General features: G+C 40.2%; 1 protein-coding gene across 5 annotated transcripts in view; it reads right to left on the bottom strand.

The window, feature by feature from the left end:
- The window catches only part of ccdc88c (coiled-coil domain containing 88C), a 54,839-nt gene that overhangs the window by 2,496 nt on the left and 35,639 nt on the right, over nucleotides 1–16,704 (bottom strand). For 2 of the 5 annotated variants that reach the window (XM_053509472.1, XM_053509474.1), the window contains 13 exons: nucleotides 15,868–16,009; nucleotides 15,578–15,763; nucleotides 15,316–15,495; nucleotides 14,408–14,685; nucleotides 12,684–12,827; nucleotides 10,723–10,909; nucleotides 10,350–10,495; nucleotides 10,175–10,264; nucleotides 9,725–10,014; nucleotides 6,542–6,748; nucleotides 4,474–4,548; nucleotides 4,256–4,324; nucleotides 1,728–1,975 (listed from right to left, as the gene is read on the bottom strand). In XM_053509472.1, coding sequence (XP_053365447.1) covers nucleotides 1,728–1,975; nucleotides 4,256–4,324; nucleotides 4,474–4,548; nucleotides 6,542–6,748; nucleotides 9,725–10,014; nucleotides 10,175–10,264; nucleotides 10,350–10,495; nucleotides 10,723–10,909; nucleotides 12,684–12,827; nucleotides 14,408–14,685; nucleotides 15,316–15,495; nucleotides 15,578–15,763; nucleotides 15,868–16,009 — 2,242 coding nt within the window. Of the gene's footprint in view, nucleotides 1–1,727; nucleotides 1,976–4,255; nucleotides 4,325–4,473; nucleotides 4,549–6,541; nucleotides 6,749–8,800; nucleotides 9,346–9,724; nucleotides 10,015–10,174; nucleotides 10,265–10,349; nucleotides 10,496–10,722; nucleotides 10,910–12,683; nucleotides 12,828–14,407; nucleotides 14,686–15,315; nucleotides 15,496–15,577; nucleotides 15,764–15,867; nucleotides 16,010–16,704 lie in introns of those variants that run through there. The other 3 variants (XM_053509473.1, XM_053509476.1, XM_053509475.1) reach the window with 3 other exon arrangements.

Consider the following 16,704-nt stretch of genomic DNA (forward strand, 5'->3'; position numbering starts at 1 on the left):
AGTTATTACACAGCTCCACACCACACTGTGCTTGATTACAATAAACCTGGGACCACATATTCATTGCCTATACTATGCTTCAGTGCACAAACATAAATAGGTAGCACCGATATGTAGGCAGCTTGTTAAATATTTCATTATGGCTGACCCACTGTGGGAGAGAGAAGGGAAAACAAGCCAAAGAAAAGAACTAGACAGAGCAACATAAGGACTGATGCGGTTTGAGACAGAAGCAATAGGAAAGTTTACTCTAAACCACATAATAACTGGTGCCATAGTGATGCTTGATTGCATCGTCTGTGTACTGTAAACATCTTTCTTTCAGCACCAAATAATGCAAGTTTAATGATCATCAATTACAAAATGTTACTGCAGTTTGAGGATCACACCTCCAAACTGGAAATGTCAGGTGAGATCAATCTGTGTAGCCATAAACAGGAGGCCCTATTGATCTTGGTTCAACTTGTTATTTAACTACTTAGAATTTTTTTGCCTAATTATTTAATTTTTTTAAATTACCCAGGGTAGATAAAATACATACACGCAGGTTTTGTAAGCGTATCAAAATTCTTTGTAAGTCAATCATTTGTTTAAAAAAAAAAAATGTATGTAATGCATGCTTAATTAGCAGGAAGGACAAAAATTAATGGGTTAGACAGACAGAGGTATTATTTTCCTGTATACAGTACACTTTTCACTGCCTTGAGTCAACACTAATCTGGGTTTATTTTTGTGTTTATAGATGACTGCAGGAACAGCATTATTTATGACTTTATGACCTTGGACCGTAACCGCCAGAGCATCTCCAGTGCATATTGCGTGAGAAAATGAACTTTAATTTTAAACAAGCCATGCAAACAAGTTACTCTTGCTCACACTTTCTGGTTTTGTCTTAAGGTAATTGGCTTCTGGGAGGATATACTCTACTCTATTTAACTGGTATTTAAATGGTTATAAGAAAGAGATTACTCCCGACTTTAAGCTTGCTGTGTTTGGTTGCTCTAATGCAACCAATGCATTACCAAACCATGTGCAGTCGTCTCTCAAGTTTGAAATGACGGTGACTAAAAGGATCATTTTGAGAGAAAGAGAGTGGAAGTCATCACTTTTTTCCTCTTTTCAGAGATGGTTGAAAATTGCTTTCTTCTTTGCATCTTGCAACAATACAGTACATCAGTGCAAAAGTTTTGAAAAAAAATCCATAAAAATTTGGGCCTGATTATAAAGGCAATATTTTTATGTTTTGTAGCAGGTAATAGTTTTATTTTGGCACATGCTTTTGTTCCCCGCTCAAAGATGGGGGGTGAGCGGGTGTTCTTGCTGCTTTTTGTTGTTTGGGGGGTGGGTTGCGGTGATTTAGGGTATGTTTTTGTTTTTATTTTGTATTGTGAAATTCATAAAAAAATATGTGAAGTGTTGTAAATAAATTAAACAAGCCATAAACTGCAGTCAATGCAGCTTATAGGCAACAAAATCCTAACAACAGGTGTCTGACTGGCAGCCCATGTTAGCCTTTGATAAAATATTAAAAAGTGTCACTTTACAGTATATGCATCATGTGTCATACAGTAGGTTTAGAGCTGTAAATATTATCCGTCTTGAATTTTGTAAAAAATTATTAACAAAAAGCAGGGTAATGAGTGAGCAAAAATAAACTTAAGAAGCAAGAAATTTTTACATTTTAAAAGTCTATTCTGCTGTGCATTTATTCTCTAGTGTAGGCTTACAGTAGGAGGTGAAAGGGTATTGCTCTCCTCCAGAAACTGCTCCAAGGTGACCATCTCACTGCCAGGGGAGCCAGGGCGTGGACAGGTGCTTCGTGGAGTAGACCGTGTTGGAGGCGTCACTTCATAGGAAAGGGTGGAGCTACGGGGCAGCAGAGAGGACTGGCTAATGGTGGAGCTCTCGTGGCTCAGACCAACCACATCGTCACTGGAGAGACTGGCAGAACGTCTCTGCAAACGCTCCAGGGAATCTGAATGAATAAAAATTATACAATTAATAAAATACACAAAAAAAAGAAACAGGGAGTAAATGAGCTATTTGGGGTTTGACCATTTTTGTAAATAGGTAGGACACCATCAATATTATATATTCTCACTATTAAATGAGGGAAAAGTGGAGTTTAATTATGTAGTGCATTATTATTATTTAATTATTATTATTATGATTATGTAAGAATCTGAACACATGCAGTGAACATATTCAAAACGTTTATTTAAATAAAAAAAAAGTATAACATTATAAATTACAAGAAGCATTCAAGCCAAACTGGGACTTTTGATTGTGCAATATAACCAAACACAATTACATTATCTTTATTTCTCTAGTTAATCTCCTCCTACACTAATGCACTTATCTGGGCATTTCACTAGTGCTTGGATACCATCAAGGTAGAAAGTTCTCAGTATGCCCGGAGCCCTGAACGGACTGCCTGCTTCACGGTTGAAACACTGGCCTCCAAGGAACTCCTTTAAATAAAACAAAAATGTGGGAATGGTTGCACTTACTGAATGTTCATGACAATAACTGCAATGGGGTAAAATCGTTATAAAAAAAAAAAATCATACTGTATGACCTTCTTTAAAACGGTTGCAGCATTTAATTGTTTTAATCCAGCCAAGAGTCTCGTCTTCATACTGTGTTTACTCGTGTGAACATCATTCACACTTCCTGGTTTAACTGGAAAACCTGTCATACTCAAGTTTCTTCATAATTACAAATGAACTTGAACATTTTCCTGCAGGGGGCATGGGCTGGGGCGTGGGCAAGTTGTGTGTCAGTGTGTGTGCGCCCGTTTCCACAAGTTCTTTAAAAAAGCCCACATGCATACCGCACCAAAAAAATAACCCCAAGACAACTGTTAGTTTCCATTTAGGAAATATGTGGTTGGCTTGTTATCACTAAAAACAGTTTGTGCCATTTCTTTTCTGCCAATAATTGCATAGTTAAAATAGATTAAACTTGAACAACAGGGTATAAAAATATCATCAGTGGGAGAAACAGAGCAGAACACTACTGAGAAATTGGTATTAACATGGTTCCTGAACATGCCACAGCCATTCATAGCCTGGAATGCAAGAGAGCAAAATTGTTTGTGCTCTTTGAGGAGAAGAAATGGTGTGATCTCTTCCCTGTCAATTGAAGAAACTGTTAGAAGTTCATGTAGGTTCTATTTGTGTCAGCCAAGAATAAAAACAACTAATGAATCTTACTGTGTACTGAGGCACATAGATGGTGGAGTCAGGGTTTGGCACCAACAGCATGACCCGATTTGTCTCTACTGTCCAGGCTGGTGGATTAGGGAATGCCTTCCTGGCACACTTTGGGTCTCTTAATACCATAATTGACCACAATTCACCCGTCACCAACTGGCTACTTTGACAACAATAAAGTGCTATGTTACAGCAAAAGTCATCTAACAAAATTTTCCGGCTTGAAAACCAGTCTCAAACTGGTTTCATAAAAATGACAATGCCGTTGGATCTGAATCCAATAGAAATAGGGAATAGGGAAATTTAAAGCATTAAAGTGCACCTGAAAAATATTTGACCAAAAACATTGACCAGAATTTTTTCCCTGATTTAGTCACAGGCGATTGCCATATTAAGGCAGCAGCTACCAAACAAGATGTCAAGTGCCTCCACCGGAACGTTTGAGACCAGTCGACTGCATCCTTTTAAACTGCTGCTCACGTAACGTTAGAAAGAGGCGTAACACACTATGAAGAATGAGCTGTCTGCCGCCTTTCGCTTGCATGAGCTAAAAAATGCCCATGATTTGCTGGTGTCACTATGATTAATGCGAGCGTGCAACTGCGCCACATCACTTTTCCTGAGAGCACAGGCAAGCTGCTCCCTAAATGGTAGCTGTAGCATCCCCTCGGGGCTTAAACTCCTAATATTCAGTTCTGCCACTCGGAAGTAACATTAACCAAAATTTAAGAGGAAGGTTTCCAACGTCTTGTGGAATGCAGCAAAGAAAGGCCCAACCCACTCAAGGCAAAGTGTTCCTAATATACTGGAGCGCTTCATGAAAGTACATTATAGAGCATCTTCGTGTTAAAGCTCAACAATAAACATGAAAAAAATGTAAATAATGCATTGCATGCAAACAAATAGCAATTCAGAGCAAATACGCTCCACATTAGCACATCATCAACACTGATCATACATCTTCCTTTGCTCACAATGCATAAATGCTGAGAGGGAGTCAAATTTATTCAAGCTCCTGCCAGGTCTTAATAATCACACACCTTTTAAGTTGACTGGAGAGCTGCTGCTGGAAGTGTTCCTACTGTAATCTCCAGATCTGGGCCTGAGTCCTATGCAAACAAAGGAAGAGAAATTCACAAAAGGCATCAGGGACAGGAAACTGCAAACCTATTTGTTCACGCACAAGTAAACAAATACCAGCGGAGTGCAGCAAACTGAGCATCACGCTCAAAACTATCGATCTGAGCTGTTCTTGTACCTGCGTTTCCATGGCCACCGCTCCCAAAGCCGGCATCGAGGGAGTGCATACGCTGGTCCTCGTCAGAGATTAATCCTGGACAGCACAGCACAGCAAGCGTGAATAAACTGAATGACTCATTTTCTACCAAGACATTTCCCTTCAGAATCAAAATTTCAATTAATTACTCCCAAAAGGACATATTCTGAATGAATGTCTCCAAAAAGGGAAAAAAACATTAATTCATGAGAAACTGAACAATTCCACTGACGTCAATCTCAGTTTCACTTCTTTTCAATATGATTTGTTTCATCATTCTCGCTTGCATCATCACATACGCACTGAAACCGATGTTGCTTTTTTTCCCCTACCTAAAATACCATAATAATTCTATTACACAATATAAAGATTTCTATGGAAAAATGTGTTTTCTTTACTGTAGGTTTGGCATATTGACATTAAAAAAGGATAAAGTACAATGATGGCATACACTGCTGACTGAAGCTACTGCTGTGTAATGAGCTGCTACGAAGATTGTGAATCTTATCATGATCAGTAAATCAATAAGCATGTCTCACACACATTGCAACACAACATCACGCCTAAAACAACACTCAAAGGCACAGTTCCCATGTGCGTGTACGAGGTGAATTCCTCATTCTAGTGTGTCTCACATAGTAGGTCTTAAAATGTCTCAATTATCGAAATGCGCTTTCTATTTGATCACTGCTGATGTTATCAGTGGTGTCAGGTCACACATGCAAACAAGGTGCAAAAGAACGACGCATTCAATATAACTTGTACGTGCATGGAATACATTTAAAAGAAGACGGTTTCAGGAAGAACAGACAACAGACGTCATCTTCTTGTCACTTAAGGACTCCAAATGTTACAGAACTGCCTCCTGCAAACTGGTTGCCCAGTTGTCTTGTAATCGCGGGTTCGATTTCCGTGTGATGCTGAAGCTTTCTGCAGCAGATTGTGCTCTCTCGGGGGAGAGGGGCTGGCATACTCGCACCCTTACATCAATCATAGTGACACATTAGCCAATTATGAACATCTGTGAGTTAATGCAAGCTGAGGAAGCAGATAGCGTATTTGTGACACCATTCAAAAGGCTGTGAGCAACAGCTGGCTGGCATAACATGTCTAGGAGGAAGTAAGGACTTTAACCTTCTCCCTCTCTGGTTGATGGTTGTCGTTTAAATGAGTGAATGCCCCAAAAAGTGACTGGCAGAAATCGGCTATGACTTAATCAGGGAGAAAATCTCCATCGTATCCCCCTCAACTGGTATTACCGAGGAGAGCATGGAGCGTTTAGCTGGGATTTTAGCAAAGAATGCTAAATAAACATAAAAAGTCTGCCTGATCATTTATTAAATTTTACATTACTGTAACAGGTGCAGTGCTGGTGACTTAAATATGTACTTTGAGATATTGTTCGAATTTAGTTTTGGCTTAATAATATTCTTTTTTTTTTTTATTGACATGTTAGCAGACAACTTCTGGAAAAGTTCTGGAAAATAGGTTTGCTTTTTATGCTTATTATTGCATTATCGTATATTTTTATTTTATGCTTTGAGTGGAAAAAACAGCAACATACTGAAACATAAAACTAAAAAGAGACAATTATAGTCAAAACACATTATGGTAAATAGGTTTTTATATGGTATAAAAGCACTGTGAGTGTGTTAAAATGTCAAAAAACTAAAAATAAATAATACTAAGGATTTGCATAGTAATGTGAACAGAATTTCCTTTTGTTAAAAAGTACCATTGGTAACGTTTTTAAAAAGCTGGTGCTTTTTGTGTCCTGTTTGCTTATCTACCGTAAAATGAGAGATGTTACAAACCAAACATACATACATAAATAAATAAATAAACATTTTAAAATACTGTACTCATTATTGCATTACCTTAATAAACCAAATCCAAATCTTTTTCTACTTATGAGTAGAGAAGCAACATATGAGTAATAGATGTGCTGGTCTCTGTCACTAATCCATTTAATAATCCATAAGTATTCCCTTTAGGACAAATTAGTGTGCATAGTGAACAGATGTACAATTTCATTTGCTGACATCATTACCTTTGGGCCTGCGCCCTGGCCGTAAGCTAGACGAGGTGAAGCCTGGTGTATTGTGAGAGATTTGATTGAGTGGCGTTGAACAGGATGCGATTGGCTCTAAGCCTCTTTGTCTAAGCACCAGCTCCTCGTATCCGTTCATGTCCTCTGTGCTGCCCCCTCCTGGACGGTACCCCTCAGAGCTTCTGGAACCACCGCTGTAACTCAGACCTGAACAAGAATCAAAGACACAGCCTTAATGCAAGAAAGCAAAAAAGCACAGGAGACAAAACACTGCTGCTGTGGAGAGCGCGTTAGAGCATAGGCTTGTGTGTGGGTTAGTGCGGAGGACAAGAAAACATGGCACACTTGGCATGCAGGAGCTTTTGCAGGTTTTAGTTGAACACTAAGCAACATGTTTAGAGCATCTGCAAATACCAGTCTTAATGAGTGGTTGAAACACTGCAGCAAAGGTGGGCAAAATACATAGTTGGGCAGATTTTTCTTTCACCTGGCAGAACCTTTTAACACTATTTTAATGAAAACATCTGGAAAAAAAAAGCCGTTTCCTTCCTTAGATAACTTTATGAAAATGCAATACAGGTGCAATATTGCTAATTAAGCACATCACAGACCCAAATAATTTGACAGATAAAAACAGATATCTTAGTCTATATTGGCTGGGAAAAGACATGGCTTGTAATCTTTCTAGACCTAGAACAAGGTTACTGTCCCTGGGTATAGGTTTTTATCTGTTAAAGCAATCTGATCTGAAAATGACCCGAGCTCATGACTGTTTAATGAGATTATCAACATCTACAGAGAGGTCTTTGAGCGAACACACACGGTAATAAGCTAGTAGGAATATGCTAATGTCCTATTTAGCCATTAGTCCGGTTTGATTACATCTGCTAATGAGATGCATTATTAAAATAGACGACACTAATCATTGTTTATTTTCAGCTTGATTTGTAGCGTGCAATAGTAAAATCGTGCAAAAATCATGTTCCTGTACATGAGTTTGAGTACAGTTATAAACGTACTGTTAAACTGATAACAGTAAATTACATTACTATCATTAAAATGATAGTGAACTATTTTTGCCGGGCTCTTAGATGGTTGGCTTACACCAGTTCTTTCTGTGTTACAGTAAAGTCCTCGTCAGTGAGCATTAGACAGATAGGAACGCTGTAATTTTCAGAGTTACTTGTGCAAACATTATAAAGATCCTGAGTTCCAGCTTCAGCAGGATGGCCAGGTTACCCTATACGTCTGCTGCTACCCGAGTTCCATTCTGTTACTTTTCCATGACGTACAGTACAATACCAGGTAGAGCAGGGGACAATAGAACAAAAAGCAACTTTATATTGCCCAATCCTCCTAAACAGCACTTTTTAAATACAGCAACAATGGACCGCCAAATCCTTAAAGATGACCGATACACTGTATATTTTTAATTCTGACCACCCATAACGATGTCATTAGTGTTAACATGTAATTCTCATGTACATGTTAAGCCCAAAATGTACCATCAGCTGACTATGGTGTTCTCAAAACCAATCCGGCTGTGAGACAAAGTGACAGACGTGATGTACAGCAGCATGGATGAGTGAATCCATCCTATGCACAAGTAAGTATAAGTGTGTGTGGGGACAGGGAGAGAGAGCAAATGTTTTTATATCCATCCAAAGTATCCTCAACATAGGGAGGAATGGATAATTTTAGAGACATTTGGATGGTCCCCATAAGAAAGGCTTTTTTTTTGCTCATAAAAGGAACCTCACAGCTTTTATAATAAAAAAAGGACTGTTTTTTTATTTGTTGCAAAGCATGAAATAGATTATTAATAAAATTGAATTGTCCTTACAAATACTGAGGGTCTGATGAGTGCGTATATTTATAATCATATTATAGATACTGGCAAAGGCAAGGCACAGCTTATGGCAAAGCAGATATACCACGTAAATAATAGTTCACACTGTGGGAACTTAACAACATGCCACTGCTCATCCTGGACGCTACAAGCTAGACCCTTCCTCTGATTAACTGTTCCCATCTCTGACAACGCATTTAATCAGACTGATATCGACTGGACTCATTAACACTGAGGCCACCAATTTCTGTGATGGCTGTCACATGGCATCCAATTGATCATGCTCACCCTTGGCTATTATTGATTCGTTCAAACACACACGCATGGTGGCGCACACACATTATTAATGGAGCGAGAGCAAAGCCAAGTGCATTCGGGATCTTCGTTTCAACACGGTGCTACTTACTGATACTCAGAACGTCTTGCCTTGGCACCAGCAGTCCCAACAAGAGCACTCATGCAGAGTTCAGCCTCTGTGTGTGTGCGTGTATGTGTGTGTGTGTATATACGTGTTGTATTTATTATGATTTTCAGTATATGCGTAGTGTCCGTACTATGATTCCTTCTGTTCAACAACGTTCGCTTATTAGTGTGTAAATATAAATGTTGCCAAATATAGGAAAATTATGAATTCCATAAATAAGTGAATTTGATTAAATAAATAAGAAAAACCCATTATAGACAGTAAAAGAAGAAAACAACAAATTGATTGTATTAAAAATACGATCAGTATTAAAACACACTGATGATGGTGACGTGATGAAAAAAAAATGATAACTGTTCTAAAAATTGCCGATGTGTGAGAGAGGCTCGGGAGGTGAGGGAGGCATGATGACGTCGGTGGAGGCCCAGAATCTCAAGCGTTTCCCTAGAGAAGTCCGGGTTGGTGACATCCGTGGAACCCGGATTTTATCCTGGCTCTTACTCCGCAGGAAAAGGAACCGCTTAGGTGCTGCTGTGTGTATGTGTGTGTGAGGGGTTAATGTACACACATGAAAACAGAGAGGGAGAAAGAGATCAGTGAAAGAAAAGAAATGAGTCAGAAAGTCGTAACTACGAGTAACGGCCGACACCCTTTAAAGAAACGAAAAGTAAAAGATTAGATGAACGGCATGCAAGACTATTTACAGGTTCATTTGAAGATGATTTTAAAGATAGAGACATGCTGAATGATGCTAAAGATTAATGATTAAAGGAGTAGCAGAGGTCTGAAGTAATGTAAATGCTACATACAATACACACTCGTTGTATAAGATGGTTACAGTCATGGTGAATATTTCACTTTCATCTTTATGTAAACGATCTGTTTAAGAAACTGAGCAGGATATACTGACCTTTGTTGTTTGATGCTACGGATAATTTCGGAGAGGAGTGGACATGGTTCTCATCCACAGAGATGCTACTTGGTGAGTCCAGGTTGAGGCAATTCTGGCGAGGAGGCAGGGGAGGTGGAAGAAGTGTTGGGCTGTTGGCGGAACAGTCTAGATTGTAGGGGATCTCTGGCAAAGGGATGTCTGGAGCACTTAGAACACGCTCGCGAGAGCTGCCCTGCCGTTCACGCTGTCCCTCCTTCTTGGGTTTCATGAATTTGGCTATTGCTTTAGCTCCCACCCAGTGGCTCTTCCTGTGATCAACACATTTATAAAGCAGCAGAGGGGGGGGAGGGGGACACACACATCAGTGTTTTGTTAGCATGACAATATATGAAAATACCTTTATGAGGTAGCAAAAACTTTAGCCTGGGCAACGTTTTCTTATAGCATAAATAGTCAGGATGAGCTCACTTTTTCGGAGTCGGATCATAGAACTTGTACTGATCCATGATCTTCTCTTCTAGTTTCTCCTTCTGCCTCCGTAAGGAATTTAGCTTATCACTGCAGCACACAGAGAGGCGGGCTAAAACTGATGCACCGCACAAAATAATGAGACTCAACACCAACTACTGCTGTGCACACTTACATGTACTGTTTCTGCTCCTCATGGTACATCTCCTTGCTCTCCATGGAGCGTTCCAACAATGTCTGGTTCTGCTGGCTCAGCATCTGGATCTGGCTTAGCAGGTGGTGGTTCTCCTCTTCCAGATTACCCTTTAGCCGAGTCAACAGCTGCGCAAACAGAAAGACCTTCATGCTCTGCCACTGCTTACGCACACTCTGCGTTCACAACCCCACATGAATACTCCAAGCTAAATCAGTGTACATAAATCGTATGGTCTGCACCAACGTCATCTGCTCCGTCTAACGAAACAAGCTGCTGTGCTATCAGTTGAGGGTTGTGGCTTTTGTATGTGGACTAGAAAGGCTCTTGGTGAGTGAAAGTCACCCCCGCTCACCTCACAGTGGTTGTCCAGTTTGGTCATGGAGATGTCCAGGCCCTGGTGCTGCTCTTTGAGTTGGTCAAAGCGTGCCTGCCAGCGGTTCAGTTCCAGCTGTGACTCATTCAGAGATGTCTTAAGCTCCTTGCTCTGAAGTTGCAGCCCGTCATACTCCTGACGCAAATGTGCATGTTTTTGCGACAGTCTGCAAACACAAAACCAGCCCTTAGACCTCATGACCAGAATTGCATACAACATGCAAAAAAGGTAAAAAAGTTTAAGTTTTAGCCTTTATTCGTCACACATACATTACTGCACAGTGAAATTCTTTATTCTTCGCATATCCCAGCTTCTTGTTAGTAGGCAGGGGTAAGAGCGTAAAAAAGTGTTCACATAACAGATTAAACTCTCCCACTAGCTAGCAACAAAGAGATTTTGCTGTGATTTCAGTTATGACACCTCAATCCTATGATGTATGCGGTCTAACAATTTCAGTTCCCCTCCAAAAAGCATGGCAGCCCATTCCTATTTCCTGTCCTGTACTGTAAAAGGTGGAGTTACAGTAAACCAAAGCCAGATTTTTGATTGTGCAGATTAACTGGACATAGTTATAAGAGTAAAACTTCCTTTTATTTCTCTATATAATCTTCTGCTACACAAATGCCTTTATCGTAGCGTTTTACTAGTGTTTGGATACCAAACGAGAAAGATTTTTCCGAATGCCGAAGCCAAGTTTGGACTGCCTGCATTCATCATGTCTGAAACGCTGGCCTCCCAGGAACTCCTTTAATGGCTTTTTAAATGTGGAAACGGTTTGAAGTGAGGTCAGGCCTGTACAAGTAATGTGTATAAGGAAGGTGCCAAGTCCTGCTGGAAAATGAAATCAGCATCTTTATAAAGATGGTCAGTAGAGAAAAGCATAAAGTGCTCTCAAACTTTCTGGTAGATGACTGCGCTGACTTTGGATCTGATAAAACACAGTGGACCAACACCAGCAGATGACATGGCTCCCCGAATCACCATTGACTGTACAAACTTTAAAATGGACCTCAAGCAACCTGGATTCTCTTCCAGACTTTTGAAATGCAAAATTTACTTTAATCTAAAAAGAGGACTTTGGTCCACTGAGCAACAGTACAGTCCTTTTTGTCCTTAGCCCAGGTAACATGTTGATGCTGTCTCTTGTTCGACTATTACTTGACACAAGGAATGCAAAAGTTGTAGCCCATGTTCTGGATACGTCCATGTGTGGTGGCGCTTGAAGCACTGACTCCAGCTGCAGTCCACTCCCTGTGAATTGCTGCAGAAACCTTCATTTCACAATCCTCTTAAGCCTGTGGTCATCACTGTTGCTTGTGCACCTTTTTCTACTACATTTTTTCCTTCCATTCAACTTTCCATTTACTAAATGTGCTTGGATACAGCACTCTAATATACTAATGTACTAATATAATAATAATAAATTTTTTTTTAAACATATCTTTATGTGTAGTGAATCTATATAATACACAACTTTCACCTTTTGAATTTAATTACTGAAATAATTTTTTTTTATGATATTCTAATTTATTGAGATGCACCTGTATGTGTATAAATTTAACTAATAAGATGTTGGACAGAAACAGCTTTTTTAACACGTAATGTCTATCCTGATTAAATACAAGGAAGCAGATAGAAAATAGTTTTTAAAGTTTAAAGTTAAAAGTTTCTGTTTATTTAAACATATGTATAGAATGTTGAAGCTCTTTAACTGTAATTGTTTGATTACTCTCACGCTAGATCACTAGCTGGCTATACAACAGCATAGCAACACAAACAGAAGTTAGGGACAGAACAACAAACAGAACAACAACTAATGCTAATGATGCGCTATAACAAAGTTTCACCAGCAGAGGGCAGCATCAGATGTCTAATAAAGCATGAGCATAATGTTTCCGCTTGTGTCGCCCTAGCATGGGAGATTATTTGTAAAGACTGACCTGTCCATCTCCTCTCTTAGACTGTGGTTCTCTCCCATAATCTGTGTGTTCTTATGAATCTGCTCCTCCAAACTCTGCCTCTCTTTCTGCAGAGATGCCTCCAGGTCCTCCACAGCATCCTTCTGTTTTAGAAGCAGTGCATATCTGCACAAACGCACATGACAAACAATTCAATATGGACAACATGCTTACTGACCATATTACATAAGAATACATGTATATGAGACACATGACTCTACAGCACACCGATGCGGGCTATGATTATAGGGGGTTGAACAATTCATGAAAAATTAAGTATGTCTGACATGTGGTGTATAGGATAAGAAATGCCATCCCATCAGGCCTTTAAAGCTTCTAGACAGCTGGTATTACAGATGATTGGCTATGTGACAGCCGTCAGCTTTAACTTGAAGCGTTAGGCCTCCAGAGACACACTACTGAATTATTCATATATGTGTGTGTGTGTGTGTGTGTGTGTGTGTGTGTGTGTGTGTGTGTGTGTGTGTGTGTGTGTGTGTGTGTGCCTCTTTTTAAGTTTGAATAAACACTGATCTGCTTTTCACAGCAAGCCTTCAAACATTAGAGACTTTCCATGGATAACAGTGGAAAAAGCAACACGCAGGCTGATGTGTCTACAGACTTGTTAATAGTGGAACATGGAAGAGAGTTTCCACACGGCTTCATTTCAGCCCCAACAGAGTCAGCTGGTCATCAAGCGGCTACATTTCATTGCAAAGTTCCATAACAATGGTACAGAATTGTGATAGTATACTACATAGCCATCAAAAAAGTAGCCATGTTAAAAGGGTCATATTATTGGTCTGGAATGGCTTTAATTTGCTAGGAAGCACAAATATTGGACTTTGGAGGTATGGAAAAAGGTCATATGGCCTGCTGGGTCCAGCCTGGTGGATCAGCGTAAGTAGCGAGGCACATGAAGCGATGCACCCATCATGCACATTGCCCACTGTACTGTACAAGCCTCTGGAGATGGTGTAAGGATCTGGTTGTTTCAGTTGGTCAGGTCCAGGTGCAGCGAAGTAGACGGCAGCTGATGACCTGAACGTACTGAATAACCAGGGTATCAAATTCATGGAGTTTTTCTTTCCTGATGGCACTGTCACCTTCCAGAACTCAAATTGTGAAAGAGTGGTTCTTGGAGCATGAGAAATCGCTTTTAAATATGAACAGGCCATTACTGGCCAGGCAATGCATTACTTCTATATTTACTACTACTCAAACCAGCCCATTTCAACCCAGCCTCCATGCAATAGCCAAAGAACTGTATCTGAGTATTTCAGAAATCGCTGAAATGTGCACATCTGTCTATAGCGCTTACACAGAAGGACAAGAAAAACCCAAAACATTTAAAAACTGGTCATTCTGTGGGTGGAAAATGTTAATAAGAGAGGAAAGAGGAAAATGGCTAGACTGGTTTGAGCTTGCAGAAGGGGTAAAGTAACTCAATCACTCATTACTGTGGTAAGTAATAAAAAGCATCTGGAAATAAACAAACCCTTTTATCATCTAGATGGGTGGGCTACAACAGCATGTGTAGATAAATGTTTTGCACGTGTCCTCACTCATAATGGACAGGAAAAGGTAGATCGATAGTGAATTATCAGGTAGGTGTTTGCATCTATGCATGCATGTATGGACAGACAGACAGACAGATAATTAAGGGACTGGTTATATAACCCCTAACACATTCGAATGGGACTGACTTGCTCTCCAGACTGCGGTGTTCCTGCTCCAGCACTCTCTGGCTACTCTTTAAGGCAGTGTGCTGGGTGATGAGCTGCTCGTATTCGGCTGCCTGCCTCTCGTGGACGCTAAGCAGGCGCTCGTGATCCTGAGCGATGCCGTCACGTCTGGCTCGTGCCTCCTCATGTTGCTTCTGCAGAACCTCTGCCTCTGACTCTAGCGTCTGCAGCTGAGTCTGTAGGGCCGCGTACTGAGCAGTCAGAGATGAATTCTGGGATTTCAGTGTGGAGTTCTCTACCTGAACACACAAAAAAAGTTGTGTTTTGTTGGTGGTCTGGGGACAGGCCTATACTTTTACCATTACCATTAAGTATCATATACCTGTTAGTACATGATTACCTTTAAAATAAATTGCACGTGTGTGATTACCTAGATATGAACGAGTTCCATCCCGAGAGCCTGTTCGCAAATCTGATTCTTAAGTCCAAGTTACTAGAAAACTAACACAACTGCCTTTATACAGTATACAATTATTCCATAGGCTGTTCTTGTTCCTTACAATCATGCCAATGTTTGAACGATTCATGTTAAAAGAATGTACAATATCTGCCATCCCTTAACCTAAAGTCGATTATCATTAATAATAAAATCTTTAATCTGATTTTCTAATGAAATATTTATCTCCGTTCCTATTTTAACAATAGAATCAATACATAAGATTATGTAAGAATCCAATGACATATTTTGCAGATTAAGGCGAGAATAACTCACTAAATCCTGTTCCATGAGAGCACTGTTAATCATTTTATTGGCACAGAGATTATATCGCCATTACTTCAGACACTGTAGCACAAAAACTTGGTCAGCCCTCTGTTCCTGTACACTGTTAACAGCCTTGTGATCGACGCTGTAGCGTTGGCTTTAGTACCTGTAGTTTGGCGGTATCTTTGTGAAGTGCAGTGTTCTGCTCCTGCAGTGTTGTGGCCTGTTTTTGCAGAGCCAGGGTCTGAGCGTTCAGCTGTGTGTTCTGGGAGTCCAGCTGCTTCAAGTGCTCTTTCAATAGGTGCTTCTCAGTCTGTAGGGATGCATTCTGGGAAACAGACGAGCACTGACATCATCAACTTTGTCAGGAACAAACAGTGTGAGACTTTGAAATCAAGACAACCAATAAGACAAAAATGATGACATACACTCTTTTCCACGTCGATCAGGCGATCTTTGAGTTTAAGTAGCTCAGTTGTGATCTCCCTCTGCTCCGTCTCCCATTTCTCTTGGCTGGTTCCAGACCTGCCCTGCTCGGCGGCCTTCTGGGAAATTTCAGAGTGGGCAGCCTCCTCCTCCTGTCTCTGCCTCAAGGCCTCCAGTGTCTTCTTCACCTGGTGAGGACGAGCCATCGTGTAACATGAGAGGAGATGAATAAAGAGAATGACAAACGTCTCTATGCATTAATGTGTTGCATGAGTAGGTACTGTTTTCTTACCGATGTGAGCTCGCTGCGTAGCTGCTGGTTCAAGCTGCTGCTCTCCTCTAGGCGGGACTCCAGGCCTTGAATCTTTTCCTCCTTCAGTTTTAGGGAATTCTTCAGAGCTGACTCAATCTTTGTCTCCAGGATCCTGTATTTACTAAAAGGTCAGTAAGGGATTTGAGTGAGAAGACCAAGTACCACGTACTCTACAGTATACGTCTGTAAGCAGACTAAAATTATCGTCCATTGGTCACTTTCTTTCTATAATTAATGACACATCTGCTCAACTGATTACTACAACACTAAAAAAGCCATAACAGAGCAATGTAACAGCACTCACAAGCAATGCATGCACGCGCACGCATTACGAAAAGCTGATGGAATGTGAACGAAAGTGGTAAATGTATTTAGAGGATTAAATTTCAGTGAGTACTAGGGAATTGTTGAGAAAGGTCACTGTCCAGGCTTGTTAATCCATTCTGATCACACTTTCCAAAACAGCGACGAAAAAACACAGCAGGAAAAGTGAGATCGCAAGACAGCAAAATGTAGAGAAAGACAAACAGAGATAAATAAAAGCAAGAGGGAGAGAAAGAGAGAAACATAATCCAGCATAAAGAGGGAACTCCTCCCCCAAGACAACTCTCCAGGGTACATTCCAAACAAAATTAATAAAAGAGCGGTGTGGTTTCCAGTGTGGATGGAACGACTTTCACATGAGAAATGTTACATACACTCTTCTAGACACATCACTCCAGCTACAGCTAGAACTGACATGCATGTAGATTATGCAACTATTGTAAGAATGGATCAATCTAAAATTGACAGAGATAATGTTCTAGCGTCAGCTAT

This window comes from Clarias gariepinus, chromosome 13 (assembly GCF_024256425.1).
Source record: "Clarias gariepinus isolate MV-2021 ecotype Netherlands chromosome 13, CGAR_prim_01v2, whole genome shotgun sequence".
Classification (NCBI taxonomy): Eukaryota; Metazoa; Chordata; class Actinopteri; order Siluriformes; family Clariidae; genus Clarias; species Clarias gariepinus.